The following is a 24,182-nucleotide window of genomic DNA, read 5'->3' as shown; positions in this document are numbered from 1 at the left end:
TTAATTTCAGAAACTTAAAAGATTAAAAACCGCTAGTATTTCCGATAAGCGGGATAATTTAATTTTACCCGCGAGACGGTTATCCAAAAAAGCTAGATTAAGCGGGAAAACCTCTGAATTGGCAACACTGTGCAGCATTTCTTGAATGCTTTTACAATCATTCAAACGCTCTATGCAATAATAGGCCAACGAATAAATACCGGTATATGAATAACTGTAACGAAGTCCAGAATCGCAGCAATGCGTTATGACGTAACAAACGATAAAATATTTTAATGAAGTTACCGGCAAAGTACGTGCGGAACGGATTTGCACTCGAATCTAATACGCCATCGAATATAATGCGCACCTCAATTTTGAATACTACATTTGGAAGATAAAGGTGCGCATTAGATTCGCGTAAATACGGTATTTTTTTCCTCGCCTGGTTTAATGCGCATAATGTTATGACCAGCCAAGGTTCTAAACACAACAATAGATAACGAAGCTCAACTTATTTGAAATCATTACTACTGTATTGTAATAAATAGAGAGCGGGATCTTAGGCCCTAAAAGTAGTATTTTAGGCGTCTAAAATAGGCTCTTAAACTCCTTTATTTAGGCTCCATAAAATAAAAAATAGGCTTTTTTCTATTAAAAGAATGTCACTAATGTAAGGTTCATTTTTAATGCAAAATTCTAGGATTAAAGAAACTTCAACACATTTCACTTTTTACAAGAGTACACATACATACACAAAAGAAGATATTCTGTCTTTAAGCTAGCGTTTTACATTCACCAATCACATTTCCATAGTTTGCTTCACAGTAGATGATCACCACCTATTGTGGCTATTGCGTCGTTCAAGCTGTACTTACAAATGGTGAGAAAAAAGGAATGGGTTATTATCTGTCTTGGAATGTAAGAGAATGCTTATTCGGCTACAATCCAGCGAGTTTGTGTTAAATTGCTGACAGACGGAGGAAGGTATAATAATAATAATAATAATAATAATAATAATAATAATAATAATAATAATAATAATAATAATAATAATAATAATAAATAATAATTTGTACCACAGGAGTTCTTTTACATGCCAATAAATCTACTGACATGAGCCTGTCGCATTTAAGCACACTTAAATGCCATTGATCTGGGGCGGGATCGAACCCGCAACCTCGAGCACAGAAGGCTAGCGCTATACCGGCTACCAGCTACGCTACCCAGGCCGCCTGAAAGTTGGAATTTTAGGATTGAAAGATTGTAAGAAAGAGAAAGGGTGGCCTGGAGGTATTTCTCTATTGTGTTATTCACTGCTAGGAAGGAGTTGTTGTCTTCGAATGTAAACGGTACAAGATGTTAAGAAAAACAGCAAACAGTTACGAATAATAATGCAAAACAATTTTTAAAACTTAAAAATAGTCACTAAAGTCGAAATAGGCATTTTAGGCACTAAAAAGCCCCTTTATTTATAATTATATTTCCATGAAAAATGTAAATATTAAATCTCAAGCCTGTATGTACTTACTTACTTACTGGCTTTTAAGGAACTCGGAGGTTTATTGCCGTCCTCACATAAGCCCGCCATTGGTCCCTATCCTGAGCAATATTTATCCAGTCTCTACCATCATATCCCACCTCCCTCAAATCCATTTTAATATTATCTTCCCACCTATGTCTCGGCCTCCCCAATGGTCTTTTTCCCTCCGGCCTCCCAACTAACACTCTATATGCATTTCTGGATTCGCCCATCCGTGCTACATGTCCTGCCCATCTCAAACGTCTGGATTTTATGTTCCTAATTATGTCAGGTGAAGTATACAATGCGTGCAGCTCTGCGTTATGTAACTTTCTCCATTCTCCTGTAACTTCATCCCTCTTAGCCACAAATATTTTCCTAAGAACCTTATTCTCAAACACCCTTAATCTCTGCTCCTCTCTCAAAGTGAGAGTCCAAGTGTCACAACCATACAGAAGAACCGGTAATATAACTGTTTTATAAATTCTAACTTTCAGATTTTTTTGACAGAAGACTAGATGACGAAAGCTTCTCAACCGAATAATAACACGCATTTCCCATATTTAATCTGCGTTTAATTTCCTCCCGAGTGTCATTTATATTTGTTACTGTTGCTCCAAGATATTTGTATTTTTCCACCATTTCGAAGGATAAATCTCCAATTTTTATAGTTCCATTTCGTAGAATATTCTGGTCACGAGACATAATCATATACTTAGTCTTTTCGGAATTTGCTTCCAACCCTATCGCTTTACTTGCCTCAACTAGAATTTCCGCGTTTTCCCTAATCGTTTGTGAATTTTCTCCTAACATATTCACGTCATCCGCATAGACAAGCAGCTGATGTAACCCGTTCAATTCCAAACCCTCTGTGTTATCCTGAACTTTCCTAATGACATATTCTAGAGCGAAGTTAAAAAGTAAAGGTGATAGTGCATCTCCTTGCTTTAGCTCGCAGTGAATTGGAAAAGCATCAGATAGAAACTGGCCTATACGGACTCTGCTGTAAGTTTCACTAAGACACATTTTAATTAATCGAACTAGTTTCTTGGGAATACCAAATTCAATAGGAATCAAGCCTGTATGTATCAAGAAAAAAATAGGTTTTTGGTTAAATTCCTCTCTCTAGAAATAAAACATTCACCAAATGACACATCGGTTGCATGGACTCATGGGAGAATTTTTGGAGCACTTGAAGGCTTTTGAAAACTCCTCAAAGTTGGACACAGAACCTCGGAGTCGAAATTTATGTGGACTATGCTCATCCCTAAGCACGTCCTCATAACGTGTGCCTTCAGCCACACACCATAACTGCAAAGAAGAAATTACATTCTTACATACTATTAACAATTACAACAGCTGAGTGAGCTGAAGGTTTCTCACGAAAGGAATATTTAGTTCGATCGTGAGCAGATACTGAAAGAGTTGTTGCAAATAAAGCTGTTTTGAAACGTGACTTCTCTCAGTACTTTAGTCTCTTCTGTTCTTTATGTTCTAAAAGCATTTCAGTAAATTCAGCCTTTAAACTAACACAGAAATACTCACGTGAGCATAAGCAAGGAAAAACAGCTGGTCGTGAGTGAAGTCCTCCAGCCCTGGCAGATCTGGTTCAGGGCCATGACGCTCTTTGTAATTCTGGTACGCTCTGTAGGCTTGTCGAAGTCCCCCGTTGTCTGCCATGTTCTCGCCCAAGGTTAAGGTACCGTTCACCTAGAACAGTGATTCAAGGGAAGCGCATTTTTCTGACCTTGACGTCGTGCGCGGGCAGCAAGCGCTAAGTATGGAAAGAGGAAGGGTTGTGTATATGAATAAGCAATCTGTTGGATTAAGAAAACAGTGGTGCACAAACTTCAAACGGAACGTGAAATTTTATGTCGTTATTTTTATATGGCTTCTTTCTGTTTGATATTATCTATATTTTCTGTAAAACAAAAGTACTAATACTGATTTCTTAATATTGCATTTGTGTTTTAAATCTTAATAACATAATAGAGAGTTAAGAAGGAATATTCACTTAAATTCCATAGTAGTATAATATTATACTGTATTAAGTGGAAGAAACATATCATTCATAAAGAAAGTGATATTACAAAGAAAGAGATTGAGTATGACATGATAAGTTGGAATTTATATTGATGGTATCTTTAGCCTTACAAAAGTAATCAATAAACTAATCAAAACAATATTACAGTACAAAGCAAAGTTACCTAGGTACTGTATCTGTTTTAAGTGTAACTAATATTACATAACAAAACTCTTATCGCATTATGCTTTTAAGGTGATATTTGTGAGCAACTTCCTATCATCAGAATATTAAATTATTTTCTCGAAATCTTCTGAAGCTATAGACCTGACATTTGTACAACACATGGGCACGTATGTTTTGCTTATGATGTAACAGTAGTTGCTTTGTTAATCCATTTCCTTACAAACAATTTCCATGCGAATATTTTCAAAATTTTCAATACAGTATCTTCAGTAATATGTATATACGGTATATTATATTTATGAAAACATTCTGTAAGGCTACGAAGTAAATAGGCCTATATCTGAAAATTTCACTTTTCTATACGAAAAGTTGAGAAAATATTTCTTTTGAATAAAAAAATCAAACTTGTGAAAAATGAGCATTAAAATTAAAACTTACATTCTTATAATGCACTTACACTTCTCAAGCAAACCTAAAAATTAACATGGCTACAGTTTTAATAAGTTCTCTTCCCTTTATATATTGAATCAGTGCTGGCCATCCCTGAATATAGCTCGACCAAGCGGCATATACCACCTCTTTCGTCTGTCTCTTTCCTTTCCGCTGTAAAGCGCTCGGGCTCTCCTGGGCTCTAAAGCGCGCGCTTGCTCCTGTGGGCATCAATTGACATGCCTGACCTAGAAGCACATGTCAGGTAGTCTATGTAGTTTGGTTGCTTCGCATATCCATGTTTCTTGTGAGTTGCTTGTATGCTAGGCCGTATAGTAATTGAAATGCTGCCTCACATTTTGACTTGTTGCCATTAAATCTGGACTTTTTTTATTATACGTAGGTGCATATATTGTGTACGCATCTGTTTCGCGTTCGTGTTAAAGCACAACTGAATAATTTTTTTAAATATATTGAAACCTCTCCCCATAGATTATAATATACATTTACAAACATGTTATGTATAGAGAATGAACCGTAAGTAATACCATTAATTTCAACGGTTCACTCGGTATATGCGGGCTGTAGTCTATATGCCGTTGTATATAGATATAAATTCGTTAACATTGTTGAGTTTATCGGATATGACGTAAACATTTCTATGGCGACCGAATTCGAATGACGTTAGTGTAATTTCCTTTCCACAAAATCCCTTCATTTTTTCTATTAATGTAGACCGAATAGAGACGTTACACGTCAAAAGGTGGTGTATAAAATCCTGATAAGAATTTAGGCTATAAGAAAAAAGAAAAGAAGAAATGAAGGATGAAAGTAGAGGAAAACGAAAAGCAGGTGGAACAGTAGGAAGAAGAGAATGTAATAGAAACTGAGGAGGAAAAATGAGAAAACAAAAGAAAAGAAAAGGAGAGGGAGAGAGAGATAGAGATATAGAGAGATATAGAGAGATATAGAGAGATAAAGAGATATAGAGAGATATAGAGAGATAGAAGGATATAGAGAGATATATAGAAAGATAGATATAGAAAGAGATAGAGAGAAATGGAGAGAGATAGAGAGATATAGAGAGAGATAGATATAGAGAGAGATAGAGAGATATGGAGAGAGATAGAGAGATATATAGAGAGATATAGAGATATAGAGAGATAGAGAGATATAGAGAGATATAGAGAAATAGAGAGATAGATATAGAGAGAGATAGAGAAATATAGAGAGATAGAGAGATATAGAGAGATAGAGAGAGATATAGAGAGATAGAGACATATAGAGAGATAGAGAGATATAGAGAGAGATAGAGAGATATAGAAAGATAGAGAGATATTTAGAGAGATAGAGAGAGATAGAGAGATTTAGAGAAATAGAGAGATATAGAGAGATAGAGATATAGAGAGATAGAGAGATATAGAGAGATAGAGAGATATAAAGAGATAGAGAGATATAGAGAGATAGAGAGATATAGAGATATAGAGAGATAGAGAGAGATAGAGAGATATAGAGAGATATAGAGAGATAGAGATATAGAGAGATAGAGATATATAGAGAGATAGAGATATGTAGAGATGTAGAGAGGTAGAGAGGTAGAGAGGTAGAGAGGTAGAGAGATAGAGAGAGAGGGGGTGAGAGAGGGGGAGAGAGAGGGGTGAGAGAAAGAGGGAGAGAGAGGGGTGAGAGAAAGAGGGAGAGAGAGGGGGAGAGGGGAAGGGGGAGAGAGAGAGAGAAAGAGGAATGTAAGGGACGTAAGAGAGAAAGTAGGGGAATAAATGTGAATATGCCAAATAGTGGAGTGGCGTGCACTACGTTTGTACTCACCGGACGGTTCCCCAGTCTGAACTTGCTGTACTGCCAGACCAAACACTTCTCTCTTTCTTCCTCTTCCCTGTATGCTTCCTCCTTCCACCACGACACCTTGGAACCGTTTATCCAGTAGCGCTTTCCTGCAATGTCAATCACTTTCTCAGACTTATGAAAGTACTTTCTACAGTTACGCATTATTCCAATAGAAGAAATTATCTTTATTATTTCCGTGGTACAGGCATAGAAATAAAGGGGTGGATCCTACAAGGACTATTTGTACATATTAACACTTGACAAAGGCTGTGTGAACTCATTTTGTCTGTATATTCTTTGGGTGAGCGTAATTTAATCTTCAATTGGCCTAAGCTAGATTCTGACTATACTGCCTCAGGTATTATGAATAGCCCTATAATGAAAAAGACACCGAATAACACAACATAGAGATGAATGACGTAATTCTCATGCAAATTACTGTATTTTGGTATTTTATTACTTACTAGCCGTACCCGTGCGCACCGCTGCACCCGTTAGAAATAAATATAAAGTAATTACATAATTAAAATAGGACATTTGATCCAGGGAACATTTGTATTTGATAGAAGGATAAATCGTTTAATATGTTACTTAATTTAAATTGCATCCAAATAATTAAAATGCGGTCATTTTGGTCCAGAGACACTCACTTGGTGTAATGACAATTCCTTTAACACGTTTCTTAATTTTTATTACATGCAACCATAGCTTAATGAAGATTGACATCATTTAGATTTAATGTGTATATTTTATTTTACTTGTTATAGGTTTCCATTGAATTATGGTAAGAACTTAATTTTAACCTTTGTTTTCTACGTATTGAGTAAATGGCGCTTGGCCCACTATGGTTCTGAACCCTTCAAATAACTTAAATTATATTATATAATATTACATATTATATTATATTATATTATATTATATTATATTATATTATATTATATTATATTATATTATATTATATTATATTATATCAGAAGTTACTGTAATAACATAGCATTATGTCCATCTAGAGAAACTACACTTTCCAATGGTGAAATAATAATTAATTATACAAATCGGTTAATTTAGCTTCCGATATTACTTCATACAAACACAGAAACATTCTCTGTAAGCTATCTTTCATAGCTTTCGATTGTTACTGTCCAAGTCCCGTTATAGACGAAGTCATTTGTTTTTTAATTCTTTACACGGCCTTAGATGGCAGTTATTTTAATTTTAAAACTCATTTACCTCATTAAATATCAGTCCTATCAAAATTTTTCAAGGAATAAAACTTATCGCAAATTATTTTTAAAGAAACTTTTGTTATGTAACATTTTTCACAAAAATCAGTAATAAGCGAGATATTTCGAATTATTTAATTCAGGTCCCCTTATAACCCCCCTTTTAAATAATGTATTTTGAATGCCATATAGCCTATAATCTAAGTTACAACGAACTTAATTTATATTCCAATTTTCATCGAAATCCGTTCAGCCATTATCGCGTGAAAAGGTAACAAACATACAGACAGACAGACAGACATACAAACAAAAATTAAAAAAAAAAAACGATTTTCGGTTTCAGGATGGTTAATTATATATGTTAGGACCAATTATTTTTGGAAAATCGAAAATTACCAGAAAAATTTCGGCTACAGATTTATTATTAGTATAGATATAGATAAGCAGGGGCGACACTTTGTCCCAGCATGGACGGATTTTAGGTTGGTTGTTGCTTGCCTATGTTGACGTCACGGAGGCCATGGGTTCGAAGGTACTGCACTGTGACAGGAAAGGGCAACCTGTGTGTGCTGCACCGGAGAACGAACGAACGAACGTACGTTTGATTTGTTTAGGATTCGAACGTATGCTGCTCTCCGCCGCTGCCTGCTTGTTTTTCATTGCAGTGGCTTACCTACAGTTCCTACAGTACTACTGGTGCCGTTGTCACTTAATGGCAAGGTGGTTGTGATCGTGACTGTGTGCGCAATACTATAAACATAATACAGGGACATCATTTTATTTTTACTTCAACTTTTATTGTACCTGAGTTTTTGAATGTACTTCACTCCCATCCCTTCTACTAACTAAGTTCTAACTGTCTACACAGAACCAAGGCCGCAATACTGAGTTAGTGATTACAGTACGTTTCAGAAATATGTTCGCGTTTTTCAGTGACGAAAACTTCCAATATTTAATCATATTTTCGCACAGGTACTGTCGTCCGTTTGCCTACGTCGCATCCCGATTTCCCCCACCTGCTTCTACTCGCTCCACTGTAAAGACTACTGGCTGGGCTTTCTTAGCTCTTTTCTGAAAACATTAATTTCTGTTAGGAATTAATTGGACGTCTACGTAATATTATGCAACTGTTTAAAATAACTTAAATAAAAGGGCCTCGTTAAGTAATTAACTATCACGTGATTTCCCCCCTTTCTACGATCCTGCGACATAACCACTTGGACGGACAGTAGATAGCATGTCTGAGTAATTTTATCTGTGCGGGTCGGGCAGAAGTGAAGACTGAATTTACACTACTTAAGGTACTCTTTTATAGAGTAGGTACAGAATTATTTCAACATGAGTTACTAGTACGAAGGACGAAACTGGTAATTGGGATTAGGTACAATAGTCTATAGTGCGATAATATGCACATTAGAACTCAAGCCTGTATCGAAATGAACGGCCACCATTTTCAAAAATGTGTTTAAATATCCATTTTATGATTATTTTTCATTTTAACTTCATTCTCTATATCGTACGCTAATGTGCTATAGACAGTATAATATACACTGCATAATTAATACGTCCGAATGGATAACTCAGTTCGTGAGTAAAAACACTCATTGTTAATACTGTACTGTATTTTGATTAAACAATACCTAATGAAAATTATCAAACTCAAAATGGCGATATTTCCTACTTTCCTACGTAAATGGATGAACTACTTTTCTTCCCTCCTGTACCTAATAAAGTGATTTGTTTGTATTTGACGCCAGTATCATCGAACTCCAGTCGTGGAAGGGGGTAGCAAACGGCGTTTTCGGGTCTCAATCACTAATCCAAAGGTATAGCTAGGTTAATATTAAAAATTTTAGTAAAAATAAAATGATGTCCCTGTACAATGTAGTCTGACAAGAGCTCTAAACTGAATGCAATTGCAACTGCGTTTGGATGTGAGTATTTCAGCTTTTTCGTTTCACAGTGCTTTTGCAAATCTTTACGAAGATTTATCTTTAGACCTTGTTGCACATTTTACAGAGTAACAACATACTCTGTAAAATGTGCAACAAGGTCTAAAGATAAATCTTCGTAAAGATTTGCAAAAGCACTGTGAAACGAAAAAGCATAGTGAACGTTTGCCGTTATTTCTCTCATCTGCTCGGTTTACAAACTCTGAGTTTTATAATGATTTGTGCGAGGTGATGATCTCGGCGAATAGTCCAATACGCAAACTCAGTAATCCACATTTTCAGCGGTTTATGGAAAAATACACGTCTATAAAACTGCCTACTATAACAACAATGCGAAGGTACAACTTATTGTCCACACCTGTGGAGTAACGGTCAGCGCGTCTGGCTGCGAAACCAGGTGGCCCGGGTTCGAATACCGGTCGGGGCAAGTTACCTGGTTGAGGTTTTTTCCGGGGTTTTCCCTCAACCCAATACGAGCAAATGCTGGGTAACTTTCGGTGCTGGACCCCGGACTCATTTCACCGGCATTATCACCTTCATATCATTCAGACGCTAAATAACCTAGAAGTTGATACAGCGTCGTAAAATAACCCAATAAAAAATAAATACAACTTATTTATCCTCTGCATATACAAAAAATCTCTGAACCCATTTGAACAGCTGTAAGTAGTAACAAAATATTTGTATCTATACATGAGACATCGGATGGTGTGGAAAGATAAATAGCTCACGTTGTTGTAGGAGTGATGTCCTCCAATGAACCAGGAAATAAATTTTTGTTGACATCGAAAATACTACAAAAAGTAAACAGTGCAACTATTGTTAATCTTTTTGAGATGCACCTATGTATAACGTCGTGCGATGTTGAGCGAACTTTCTCGCAGTACAAGCAGATTTTAAGTAAAAACAGAAGGACTTTCTCTTTTTCACGCTTAAAAATGCACATTGTTATATATTGCAACGGACTACAGTTTGTATCAGAATAATGTACGTATCTCAATTGCAAATACTTGTGTGTAATTCGTTGTTGTATATGGTGTTGTAAATATGTGTAAGTAATATTGTAAAGATGCAACTAATCAAGGTATAGTCTATGCTACGCGCATACATACTATATGGCAGTGGTAACCTGTAGAAACGTTGCATTTTTGTTCCGCCGATCTATATCAGCAAACAGTCCCGTGCTGTCGCTGGATTGCTCCTATCAACTAGTAAACACAGGTAGTCTATACACCAATAGCAATGAACCTAGTGGCGAACTGGGACAAAGTGTCGTCCCTGCTTATAAGTTACTACTTATCTATACTAATAATAAATCTGTAGCCGAAATTTTTCTGGTAATTTTCGATTTTCCAAAAATAATTGGTCCTAACATATATAATTAACCACCCTGAAACCGAAAAACGCTTTTTTGACATTTTTGTTTGTATGTCTGTCTGTCTGTATGTTTGTTACCTTTTCACGCGATAATGGCTGAACGGATTTCGATGAAAATTGGAATATTAATTAAGTTCGTTCTAACTTAAATTTTAGGCTATATGGCATTCAAAATACATTATTTAAAAGGGGGTTATAAGGGGGCCTGAATTAAATAAATCGAAATATCTCGCTTATTATTGATATTTGTGAAAAATGTTACATAACAAAAGTTTCTTTAAAAATAATTTGCGATAAGTTCGATTCTTTGAAAAATTTTGATAGGACTGATATTTAATGAGATAAATGAGTTTTAAAATTAAAATAACTGCCATCTAAGGCCGTGTAATGAATTAAAAAACAAATGACTTCATCTATAAGGGGCCTTGGACAGCAACAATCGAAAGCTATGAAAGATAGCTTACAGAGAATGTTTGTGTGTTTGTATGAAGTAATATCGGAAGCTAAATTAACCGATTTGTATAATTAATTATTATTTCACCATTGGAAAGTGTAGTTTCTCTAGATGGACATAATGCTATAATGTTATTACAGTAACTTCTGATATAATATAATATAATATAATATAATATAATATAATATAATATAATATAATATAATATAATATAATATAATATAATATGTTATATAATATAATTTAAGTTATTTGAAGGGTTCAGAACCATAGTGGGCCAAGCGCCATTTACTGAATACATAGAAAACAAGGGTTAAAATTAAGTTATTACCATAATTCAATGGAAACCTATAACAAGTAAAATAAAATATACACATTAAATCTAAATGATGTCAATCTTCATTAAACTATGGTTGCATGTAATAAAAATTAAAAAACATGTTAAAGGAATAATTGTCATTGCACCAAATGAGTGTCTCTGGATCAAAATGATCGCATTTTAATTATTTGGATGCAATTTAAATTAAGTAACACATTAAACGATTTATCCTTCTATCAAACACGAATGTTCCCTGGATAAAATGTCCTATTTTAATTAAGTAATTGCTTTATATTTATTTCTAACGGGTGCAGCGGAGCGCCCGGGTACGGCTAGTAAAAAATAAAAATAAATAGATGAAATTTAATATTCATGTATTATAATATTAAAATGCAAAATCTTCTACAGTCAATTGTTCTTTATTATTGTCTGTTGTATTCAACATAGACTTTCACGAGGCCTTGGAAATTTTAAAATGAAATTAAATTACATTGTTGTTACAGATCATGAAGGCTAAAACTAGATAATTCATACAATATGTATCTTTACGCAGTCCAGGACCGTATTATGAATTCCTCGATGCAGTTTTGTAGATAGTGAGCAGACTGTTTTATCCAATTGAATTCTAGAATTCTTTCAAACTGCAAGGATTGCTACCACATAATTTACTTAATATTGAATAGCCATAGTAGACCCACTATTGCGAAATATTGACTCACCAAAATTATGCACTAACAAGAATTTGTGTCAGAAACTCATGCCAAACGTAATATGAGTGGCAATATTAACTGGAAAAACGAAAGAAGATCATGTTTTTATCCCACGTATTGCTATTATAGCCATTCGATTTTAAGCAATTGTTATAAGTTATAGTAATATTTGTGATAATATTACAATATTATAATATTGCAATAATAATATAGAGCCTATTTTACTGTTACTGTTAACCCGTCTCTTATTAATAAGTTATGGTCACTAATGACTTGGCCGTTTATAGAAAAATATGATTTTCTGTTGTGGTAGTGTTGTACATTGCCTTCTCCAGGAGAGTGAATTCTGATGAGTATAGTCTCTGTTTCTGCAAAACACCCTGAAATCCATGTATTTGATAGAATCCATCCGTTACAGATTGTAGTTTGGCCTTGAAGGAAATTAAATATATTGTGGGCAGAAAGGCTTAATAATGCATAATGCCGTGGTACGATAAATATTATCATCAATCACAATGTTAAATATCTTAAATATCCCTGTAGAATAAGTCTTAATGTTGTTAAAACTCTATTCATAGGTGAGATGGAATTATTTCGATTAGTCAGTTTCTTTGGATATTAGTGGCACTTTCTTTAATATTCCTCACTAGGGAGGAGAAAACATAAGTAAATATGGTTCGTTTTGGTTTTATATAGTTCCCTTGCCGAGGTCTCCGATAAGTCTAACAAACAGTTTATTTAGAAATAGACCAAAATTTAAAACCCGGGCAACGCCGGGTAATTTAAGCTAGTATCATATAAAATTAAGCATTCATACAGAATGAGTGAGGAGGAAAGGTACTTGGTTTAAGGGGTGATAATATGGGGAGGCCACATCGCGCGGATGAAAGACGAAAGATGGACATACAGAGCCACCTGTGGGACCCGCGCACAGGAGACCGGCACAGAGGCAGACCAAGGAAGAGGTGGGCAGACTTCTACACAACACAAGCAGGCCAGCAATGGTCCAGAATAGCAAGAAGCAGGGGAACATGGAGAACAATTGGACGTCGACTACAAACGAAGACAGTGCCAGCCACAAACAACATCCCAAGTTGACTCAGTGAAAGTGCATTCAATATAATCAAAGTGTTAGTGAAATCAAATTAATCAAAGTGACAGCGAAGTCAACTCAACCAGACAAAGAAACACTAGACACAACCTGACGCGGAGTAGCTCACCGCGTTAGTGAAACAGAGCTACCCTCTAGCAGGAGGCCTTTGCCCTTCAAGGGACACATTAGGCTATTATTATTATTATTATTATTATTATTATTATTATTATTATTATTATTATTATTATTACTTACTTACTTACAAATGGCTTTTAAGGAACCCGAAGGTTCATTGCCGCCCTCACATAAGCCCGCCAGCGGTCCCTATCCTGTGCAAGATTAATCCAGTCTCTATCATCATACCCCACCTCCCTCAAATCCATTTTAATATTATCCTCCCATCTACGTCTCGGCCTCCCTAAAGGTCTTTTTCCCTCCGGTCTCCCAACTAACACTATATGCATTTTTGGATTCGCCCATACGTGCTACATGCCCTGCCCATCTCAAACGTCTGGATTTAATGTTCCTAATTATGTCAGGTGAAGAATACAATGCGTGCAGTTCTGTGTTGTGTAACTTTCTCCATTCTCCTGTAACTTCATCCCGCTTAGCCCCAAATATTTTCCTTAGCACCTTATTCTCAAACACCCTTAACCTATGTTCCTCTCTCAGAGTGAGAGTCCAAGTTTCACAACCATACAGAAGAACCGGTAATAAAACTGTTTTATAAATTCTAACTTTCAGATTTTTCGACAGCAGACTGGATGATAAGAGCTTCTCAACCGAATAATAACACGCATTTCCCATATTTATTCTGCGTTTAATTTCCTCCCGAGTGTCATTTATATTTGTTACTCTTGCTCCAAGATATTTGAATTTTTCCACCTCTTCGAAGGATAAATCTCCAATTTTTATATTTCCATTTCGTACAATATTCTGGTCACGAGACATAATCATATACTTTGTCTTTTCGGGATTTACTTCCAAACCGATCGCTCTATTATTATTATTATTATTATTATTATTATTATTATTATTATTATATTGGTGATTCTGAACAAAACAGTTTATATGGACATATATCCTGTTCTTATCGGTTTCGGATAAAACTAATGGAAACAATGAGGAACGGGAAAAGTAAATAGTAAAAGTGATAGTACAGTTACGGAAGAAAAAACTGGCCGATGAACAGCAAAACTCGTAATGTTACTTATGCCGGCTTTGTTGTGATTATCACAGTACAGAGTACTGTTTACTCGAAGTTGCTGACTAGGAGAGAAAGGCTTTCGTACTGTTTCTGTTCACATTCTATAAGGTTGAAACTCTCGTGTTTTTGTCGATGTACAGAAATTTGTTATTTAATTGTTTTACCTGTACGAGGAATGGTATTGATTTCATTATCAACTCCTCTGTTCGTCTCTCTTTACTCTATAGACATACGGTACTTCGTTTATTTATGGTTTATTTTTACTTCAATATCTTCCTGGCAAAACATACGACGAAGAGTAAACAAAATTGAGATATATATTATTTTAATGTACCGAAGTACATATGATATTTCCATGCAGATATTCTGCGTCATCATACGATGAAAGAGTAATGGAACGGAGAAAAATTCTCTCCGGCGCCGGGATTTGAACCCGGGTTTTCAGCTCTACGTGCTGATGCTTTATCCACTAAGCCACACCGGATACAACCCCGACGCCGGTTAGAATCGTCTCAGATTAAGCTCCAACTCTTGGGTTCCCTCTAGTGGCCGCCCTCTGCACTATGTCATAGATGTCTATGAACGCAGGACCGGCGCCGGAGAGAATTTTTCTCCGTTCCATTACTCTTTCATCGTATGATGACGCAGAATATCTGCATGGAAATATCATATGTACTTCGGTACATTAAAATAATATATATGATATGCGTAAATCACTTCGTGATTTAAGACGGCGCTTATTCCGTCGGATCCCGGCCAACTAGTCACTCATATCGAGTGCACCTCAGCACATGTGTGGACTTCGGTCCTGCGTTCATAGACATCTATGACGTAGTGCAGAGGGCGGCCACTAGAGGGAACCCAAGAGTTGGAGCTTAATCTGAGACGATTCTAACCGGCGTCGGGGTTGTATCCGGTGTGGCTTAGTGGATAAAGCATCAGCACGTAGAGCTGAAAACCCGGGTTCAAATCCCGGCGCCGGAGAGAATTTTTCTCCGTTCCATTAAAATTGAGATAGATACAATACATACGAACTTAATGGTAAGATGATATAGACGTGAACAGTCAGTTAAAGTAGAATAAATATAAATTGATTAAGGTAATCCAATACAAATTATATAAGTGAACATTCAGTTAAACTGAAATAAATAAATACCTATAAATTACTTTCGGTAAACAATTAGTAATGAGGGAAGAGACACACAAATAGATTTGTTAGTTAGAAATAATTTTTGTGCAATTTAGGAAAACGTTTGATTATGTAAGTGATTCTAATGTTTACTAGAACCTATTTATTTATTCTATTATTATTATTATTATTATTATTATTATTATTATTATTATTATTATTATTATTATTATTATTATTATTAAGGTTTGATGACGACACAGTGCTCTGAGTTGGGGACCAATGCTCTATACTTTGGTAATCACAACAAAACCGGCATAAGTAACATTACGAGTTTTGCTGCACATCGGCCAGTTTTTTCTTCCGTGACTGTTCATTAAAACATTGTTCCTTATGTTCTGTTTAATTATGAACTTTTCTTTACGAAACACTATTCAAAATGTCCATCGTCAACTTCAATGCACTTTGCAGCTCTTGTACACAGCTGCTTTGTTGTTGATCTGACAAGCAAACGTTCTGATGGGGGCAGGTAAAAAAGTTAAAATTTTTTCTTACACCATGTTAATAATGTCAAAAGAAGTGCTTATACAAATTTTGGCCACTCGACCGCAATTACGAGGGCCGTAAAAAATAAGTTCGCCAGGGGCCGTAAACAGAAAAAGAAAACACAATTTCATTTGACAAATTTATTGAAACAGACACAGCAATTTTTGAGCTATTTTTCAACATAATTTCCATCGGAACTGAGGCATTTCTCATTTCATGGGATCGACAGGGAGAGGTGCAGACGCAGTCGAACGCTGGTTCCGATCTGAGGCGGCTGACTTCTACGACACAAGAATTGATCCCATGGCACGGCAAATGGCTCAATTCCTGTGGGGGATATGTTGACAAATTACGCAACAATTGCTGTATCTGTTTCAATAAATATTTCCATGCAAGTGTTCTTTTTTATATAAACGGCCCCAGGGAAAATCACTTTCTGGACGGCCTCGTAATTGCGGTCGAGTGGCCAAAATTTGTATAAGCACTTCTTTTGACATCATTAACACCGTGGAAGAATAAAAATAACTTTTTTATCTGCCCCCATGAGAGCGTTTGCTTGTGAGCTGATTCGGACATTCCTTTACTTGAGCAAAAGTATGTAACGGTTAATTTTCGGACCCATGTTTACTGGAATTTTTTGCTTCTCTTCGTTTTTACTTTTTTACCATAACTTTTAAAACACCCTGTATAACAGCATTTTAGATGCTTTCAGCTTAAATTCCATCGACTATGACCAAGTCTGAGCTGGGACTCTTTAGTCCAAAGAAAAGATGATACCATTTGAGGAATGAGAGGCCCACAGGTCGCCAGGTAGAAAGCTTACAGAATCTATGAAGGAGAGCAGCATTGGCTACTGAAATGTGACGTACCGTCGTTGTCGAAGGCGTGGGTCATCTCGTGTCCCAGGACGGTCCCGATCGCGCCGTAGTTGAGCGCCCTGTAATGTGGACAGAATTTCAGGCACGGTATGAAAGTCATAGTCATGTATCAAATCGGCGAAGATATGTCAATATTTGCCAGTTTCCAATGCAATGCATTATGCTGCTTGGTTTACACCGCCTTGGGCGAGTTCTACTTCGCTTTTAAGATCAGGATTGAAAACAGTGTGTGGGCTTAGGATGAAACTTCCTGTGTGTGTGTGTGTGTGTGTGTGTGTGTATACGCATATATGAGAGTCATATCATAAGTCATGGCAACTATATTATATCAGCCAATAAAGCTGCAGGCAGGTTTGGGACTTTACGCGTAAAAATAGTAATATGCGTTACAAGAGCGGTATGTTGACGTTTTCACGGTCGAGGAAAAGATTGAAAAAGCGAAACGTAGTTGAGCTTTTTTAATTTCCGAGAACATGAAAACAAACATACAGCTCGTGTATCGTACATTATTTTGGGCGAAGATCGTTTATTACATACCTGAAAGACGAATTTCTAATTAGTTGCAATGAAATCTCCATCTTGGTTTCTGTTCAATGACGGCAACTTTTAAAAACTAAAATATCTATCTTCAACATTGTTGCTATAAAATATTTTCTGTGTTTACTATATTCCAGCAGGCCGTGATATACGTCTGTCTTTTTTTTTCCCCCCAGTCTATAAATGCGAACTTAAAACAAACGGTAAGGTTATGTAATGATTTATTTTTCATTTTAATATTTTAACAATATTATTTATATAACATATTGCAGTAATAACATCGGCATCTGGAATCTTGTTGATTTTTTTCATGGCTTCCTTAATGTTACTTGTATCAGGAATGCAATGTTTCGTGGAGTAGTAGACTTTACTTAATTTTTGCAAATATTTAAAAACAATAATTAACAGTGCAATTTAGGTGAAATTGCAGTGGTAAGTTTCCAATTTATAATTATTACTATGTTAAACGTCTCTAAAAATAATATGTTAAAAGCCTAAAGCAGTAAAATGAATGTCGCGCTTAAGCGGTAAGAAGAGGGAAATTGTTATGTGTGTTACGTTGGGAATACTGAATATGGTATTTCACACTTACCGCGTATTGGTTCTGTGCGGAAAGCAAGCAAATACGCACGATCTCGCACAAAGGTTATTTACATTACAGTACAACACGTAAATAAAGCGTAATTAACGTAATAAATGTAAAATACGTAAAAACCTCCAAGAACTTTTATTTTTAGCCTGACTTTGTTCAGTTTGTGATGAAAATTTACCGTTTGAACTGCCAACAAACCTAGCTTATAACTAGAGAGTACCAAGTAACCTAATGTTAAAGAAATGGAGACCTGAAGAAGATTTTGAAATTCATATCGGATGAAGTGAAAGGTTTCTACATAGAACTGTACACATGACCTACGACCAACAGAGATAGTAATGCCAGTGGAAGCGAAGATTGGAGAAATAAGTTTATTAATGTTCTGACATACAAAGCCACGCTTCCCAACTAGTTGATGATTAGTCATTAACCACAAAAAATTTGGAAAATTATTACATTTAATGAGTTATTATGTTCAAATCATAACATTTACTTTAAACTGTTGTTATAAAAATATATTTTATCACTAGAATAGTTTATTTTTAAAACCTCACAAGTGGCAAAAACAAAACTTTCGGGAAGTAAATAGAAACTGCTTAGTTTAATTAATTTTATTTTAATTGCCAAAATTTATTTAATAAATGGTATTTGTTGCTAAATGTTAGGTTTATTCATTATTAGTTGTGCTTTAGAATATATATATATAAAGTCCTCAAAGAATTAATTAGGATTTTATAGGGTTTTTCCAACAAACTAACTGCAGTAAGCAAAGCATTGCTATTTTTCTAAGTATTAGAGTGAATGAAAGTATGAACAAATATTATAATCTATATAAAAACTACAGTATAAAATCCCAAAAGAATATTCTGCTGCAACAGAAATTTTTCTTATCGGACTTAAAAGGAATTAAGTAATTGATGGTTTACATTGTGAAAATCAATACATATTAGTTTGTGCGAGATCGTGGGTATTTGCTTTCTTTCCGCACAAAACCAATACGCGGTAATTGTGAAATACCACATTCAGTATTCCCAACGTAACACACATAACAATTTCCCTCTTCTTACCGCTTAAGCGCGACATTCATTTTACTGCTTTAGGCTTTTAACATATTATTTTTAGAGACGTTTAACATAGTAATAATTATAAATTGGAAACTTACCACTGCAATTTCACCTAAATTGCAATGTTAATTATTGTTTTTAAATATTTGCAAAAATTAAGTAAACTCTACTACTCCACTAAAGTTACTGCATTCGTAATGCAAGTAACATTAAGGAAGCCGTGAAAAAATCAACAAACTTGCCGATGTTATTACTGCAATATGTTATATAAATAATATTGTTAAAATATTAAAATGAAAAATAAATCATTACATAACCTTACCGTTTGTTTTAAGTTCGCATTTATAGACTGGGGGAAAAAAAATGACAGACGTATATCACGGCCTGCTGGAATATAGTAAACACAGAAAACATTTTATAGCAACAATGTTGAAGATAGATATTTTAGTTTTTAAAAGTTGCCGTCATTGAACAGAAACCAAGATGGAGATTTCATTGCAACTAATTAGAAATTCGTCTTACAGGTATGTAATAAACGATCTTCGCACAAAATAATGTACGATACACGAGCGGTATGTTTGTTTTCATGTTCTCGGAAATTAAAAAAGCTCAACTACGTTTCGCTTTTTCAATCTTTTCCTCGAACATGAAAACTTCAACATACCGCTCTTGTAACGCATATTACTATTATTACTCTGTGTATAAAACAGTTTTCTACATTATGTATTTTACATGTAAATTACACGTAAAATACGTACAGGTAATTTACTCGCCCAACCCTGGCTGCAGGAGTAGAAATTCACTATATGTGATTGAAGGTTATTGGAATATGCTTCACAATGCTAGTACCAAATTGGATCCGGCTACAGGAGGCAATGGGTAAGGGAAATTGAAAGATGCGTAAATAGAAGTCATTGTTTTATTATGAAGAAAAGGAAATAAAGTATACTGCTCACAGCTAACACCTTTCAAAATAATTCCCCGAGGCTTGCACACATCTTTGCCAACGATTATGTAGGCGTTGAATACCATCGGCTGTGTGCCACCTCTCGCCGAAACGCTGTTAAGTTGTCCTCCCTGTTTACAAACCGCTTCCCATGCAGCGACTTTAATTGCGAAATGAGATCAAAGTCGCATGGACTGAGATCAGGCGAGTAGGGAGGATGTTCCAAGATCTCCCACCGCCATATATCGATCGTCTGGTTCAAAAGTGCGACAACTCAAAAAATCTTCCAGTTCATTATTAATACATTTCGAAATGTACTAATAATGAATTAGTAAAGTCCATAGTTATAATTACTTCTGAAGCAGTTTATTTCGTTTTTTTTTTCTTTTGCTTGTAAATATGACTTATCTCAATACTGAATAGGAAAGAGCTCCGAAAGGGGCTTTCAGTAGTACAGACGTGGACAAATTATTAGACTAAAATAATTATATGTGGAACGAAGCTGTATTTATCGGTAGAAATAATGAACAAAAATGTATTTTGCACAGAAATAATGAACAGAAAATTGAGTCTTGAGGTTACTAATATTTTGTGAACATTCCCTTATACTTTTTTAACACGTTGATTTTTTCAGATATGCTGGAAACCAAAGTTTGACACTTTCTTTGAATATCAGCATCATTTAGCCAGATATCAGACAGTGCTTAAATGAGTCAATGTTTTGTTGTAAGCCTCTCTTTGTTCACTTTCTTCTTCTTCAGTATAGACCACACATTTTCAATTTAGTTCATGTCCGGTCTTCTTGCAGGCCATGGGAGAACAGACTGTTGAATATCTTCTGCAGTATATAATTAAAACACCAGTGGTACCGACACAGCCACACAAAATATATTTAACCATTGAAAAAATATACCAGAAGATGTAAACAATCATATTTACAAGAATAGAGACTCTGTGAATTATACTGATAGTTGATATGACGAATTATGTTATATTTCAAAGAAAAACGTTTTAGTATAATAATTTGTCCACGTCTGTATAAATAACAAAAAATGGCAATTTTTGAGTTGTCGCACTTTTGAACTGGACGATCGATATATTGATGACTAAATTGCATTGATTACTGGATGAATGGTTGAATGAATACACAGTCAGATAGACAGACAGACAGACAGACTGGGTGGGTGGAGGAAGGGTGAGTGGGTGGGTGTGTCGGTGGGTGGATGGTTGTTTGGTTATATGTATAACTGTGTCGACAGACATGTTTGGTAAATGTGTAGACATAGAACAGAATTTGTTTGTTTAAAAACGCCTTTTGTTAACAATTTTTTTAGCAATATCTGGTAAATTTGAAGGATTCATAAAAGAAGAATGACATCGAAGCCAGTTTCTTAATGGAAGTCTAGCTTCTATCTATTTCACATATAGGGTGACAGGATTTGCTGAGTTCGACTCTAGGTCTGTTTCATGAGAAGCCTTCGGCTTTGTGATACAGCAAAGTTTAAGTTTACTGCATTCAATTGTTATGTCTATTTACCTACTTAGGTAAAAATCTGAAATTGGCCGAAGTAAACGCATTCTAAATTTCTTTTGAAAATGGGAAAAAGTGTTGAAATGAGCTCAGTTTTAAGGTTTATACCTACAACAGATAATTTTTGATAGATTTGTATGATAACCATTCCATTTTATACTTACTGTAGATCATGTCCATAATTAGGAAACTGTATGAAACCGGCATTGATTACTGAAACAATAAATACAGTTAGTTTTAAAATGATGAAGAGCAAACAATAATGAAAATTATATATAGGATCTAGGCTGAAAGAAATGTACTATAATGTAGCCTACATTGCACTGCATTCTGAACTACATTTGTGTATCATTGTGAGGAATTGGATAATTACAACTAGACTTCGTGGAATTGACATGAGAATCGCAAGGTTTCTGCGCACGCGGTATAGACTGTATGAGAAGGGGGCGTGAAAAGGATGGAGTTTGCCTCAGATGTAAACACTGAGCAGTATACTGCGGTTACAATAAAACCTGTATCCTGCATTCAAGAAATGTAATGAATGATCATTGAAGTATGAAATGTCTAAACATGTAAATACACGATTATTTTACAGTGAGATATATTAACTCTTAAAATTTAATGTATGATACTCACATCATCCTTGAATATGTGCATTGCAGTGAAGAGTTGCGTACATTTTGAGCGCCTGCAAAGTAACCTCCTCCGATGGTCACTTAAGCAGTTTTTATTTTGGGAAAATGTACGTTCAACATCACTCGATGTAATACGTACATATTTGAAGAACGGAAAGTCACTACTTTTTAATACATCAACTTCAGACGTCTTGTCGTGACCTGATAGTACATCATTTATAATACGAAGTTGTGAATAGGCAGAATTTTTAGCAATAACGTTTCTCAACTTACATTTCACTTTTTCTGAAATTAGTGAATTGTTATTTTGGATAACGGTTTGTGATACTTTATCCACTATATTAAGGGCTTCTGAGAATTGTAGTTCAGACGATTCTAGCAGGATGATGCTTTCGGACACGATTTTAAAATTAGAATCAATGAACAGAATATCTTCCCCAATAGCTGTTCAGAAGGCAATGAGTCCACACCTGTGGAGTAACGGTCAGGCGTCTGGCTGCGAAACCAGGTCGGGGAAAGTTACCTGGTTGAGGTTTTTTCCGGGGTTTTCCCTCAACAAAATACGAGCAAATGCTGGGTAACTTTCGGTGCTGGACCCCAGACTCATTTCACCGGCATTATCACCTTCATATCATTCAGACGCTAAATAACCTAGATGTTGATACAGCGTCGTAAAATAAACCAATAAAATAAAAAGAAGGCAATGATTTTACAGCTGCAACAGCGGAACTGCCTGTGCTACCCAATGCATCAGATACCTCCATTATTTTGCCGTAATGTTCTGCATAATAATTAACAGCATCCAACCACGTTCCCCAACGGGTCAAGACTGGCTGCAGGGGTAAGGGTAATTCAGGAGCAATTATTTGGAACAGCAACACTCTCATTGTAGTACGTATGTTTGATTGAATTCTTGTCTGCACTGAACAGATGTTAAGCTTTGACTATTGTAACCACAGTAATGCAAAAACAAGTGCTTACATAGGTATACATTAGCTGTAGCTGCTCTATCTATTTGGACCGGTCACAACTCTTAACATGAACTGCTTATACTACGAGACCGGGCGGTCTCTCACCTCCTCTATACTACAGTACATCGACAACCTGATTGCATGCTGAGTGTGGCAATTCAATGAAGTCTAATTACAACTATTCATTTATATTCCCTTTCAAAATACAAACGGTATTCTGAGATGAAAATAGTGATAGCATGACAAAGGAATAATTATGTGATTCAAGATTGCAAAGAAGGTTTACGCCTACTTCAGTTACGGTTAGGAAAAATATGAATAAAATAAAAAAAAACAACAGAAAGCCATTCCAAGCAGGATTCGAACCCACCCCCAAGCGCTCACCAACTCCTAGATTACGCTGTATCTCACAGAAACTTTGACACGTACCTAGAAACCACGGTGACACAAAATGAAGGTAAGAACACGTACAATGACGTGTTGGTGAAATTAAATTTCTAATTTGATGGAAACGGCGGAACCCTCAGAAACATTCTCATCCTCCGACCTTAACGATCACAAGTGTAACTCCATTCAATGCCGGGAATCGAACACGAGTTTGCGGAATTACGTATAAGATTGCATTAAAGCGCTACCGAAAGAGCGAACTTCATTTTACATTCACTTCAACAAAATGCACTCAGCGGCAGCAGAGGAAAGAAAAATGTAAGAAATATCCAAGTAGGTCTGCCCCGAGAAATCCTGCCTCGTATTAGTTTTGCTCACCAAAAGGTCACACTATCTACCAGATATCGAATGACTCTTCTGTTTGTGGACTGGAGATAGTGTAACCAGCGAATAGGGATTATAAAGAATGGACACTGAGCGAATTTTCCTGTGTTTTGTTTCTCTGTGCGCCAGCGTTTAGTTCCACTTTCAAGCGCTAGAGGTTAGTGTAATCGAGCATACGCTAAGATAATAATTGAGTATAGAGTTAAGGCACAGGATCCAAACATCGCCTACCTTATTGCATAATCCAGTAACGCTTTGCTTCA

The 24,182-nt window shown here is 35.7% G+C and overlaps 1 protein-coding gene across 1 annotated transcript in view; it reads right to left on the bottom strand.

Moving 5' to 3' along the window:
• Nucleotides 1–653: 653 nt before the first annotated feature.
• LOC138700374 (endothelin-converting enzyme homolog) overlaps nucleotides 654–24,182 on the bottom strand; it is an 83,168-nt gene continuing 59,639 nt past the window's right edge. Inside the window, exons 16-20 of the mRNA XM_069826961.1 lie at nucleotides 21,707–21,755; nucleotides 16,864–16,931; nucleotides 5,967–6,091; nucleotides 3,047–3,211; nucleotides 654–2,812 (exon numbers count right to left, since the gene is read on the bottom strand). Coding sequence (XP_069683062.1) covers nucleotides 2,642–2,812; nucleotides 3,047–3,211; nucleotides 5,967–6,091; nucleotides 16,864–16,931; nucleotides 21,707–21,755 — 578 coding nt within the window. The 3' untranslated portion in view covers nucleotides 654–2,641. The remainder of the gene's footprint in view (nucleotides 2,813–3,046; nucleotides 3,212–5,966; nucleotides 6,092–16,863; nucleotides 16,932–21,706; nucleotides 21,756–24,182) is intronic.

Source organism: Periplaneta americana, chromosome 5 (assembly GCF_040183065.1).
Source record: "Periplaneta americana isolate PAMFEO1 chromosome 5, P.americana_PAMFEO1_priV1, whole genome shotgun sequence".
Classification (NCBI taxonomy): domain Eukaryota; kingdom Metazoa; phylum Arthropoda; class Insecta; order Blattodea; family Blattidae; genus Periplaneta; species Periplaneta americana.
This window is presented reverse-complemented; position numbering and strand designations above follow the sequence as displayed.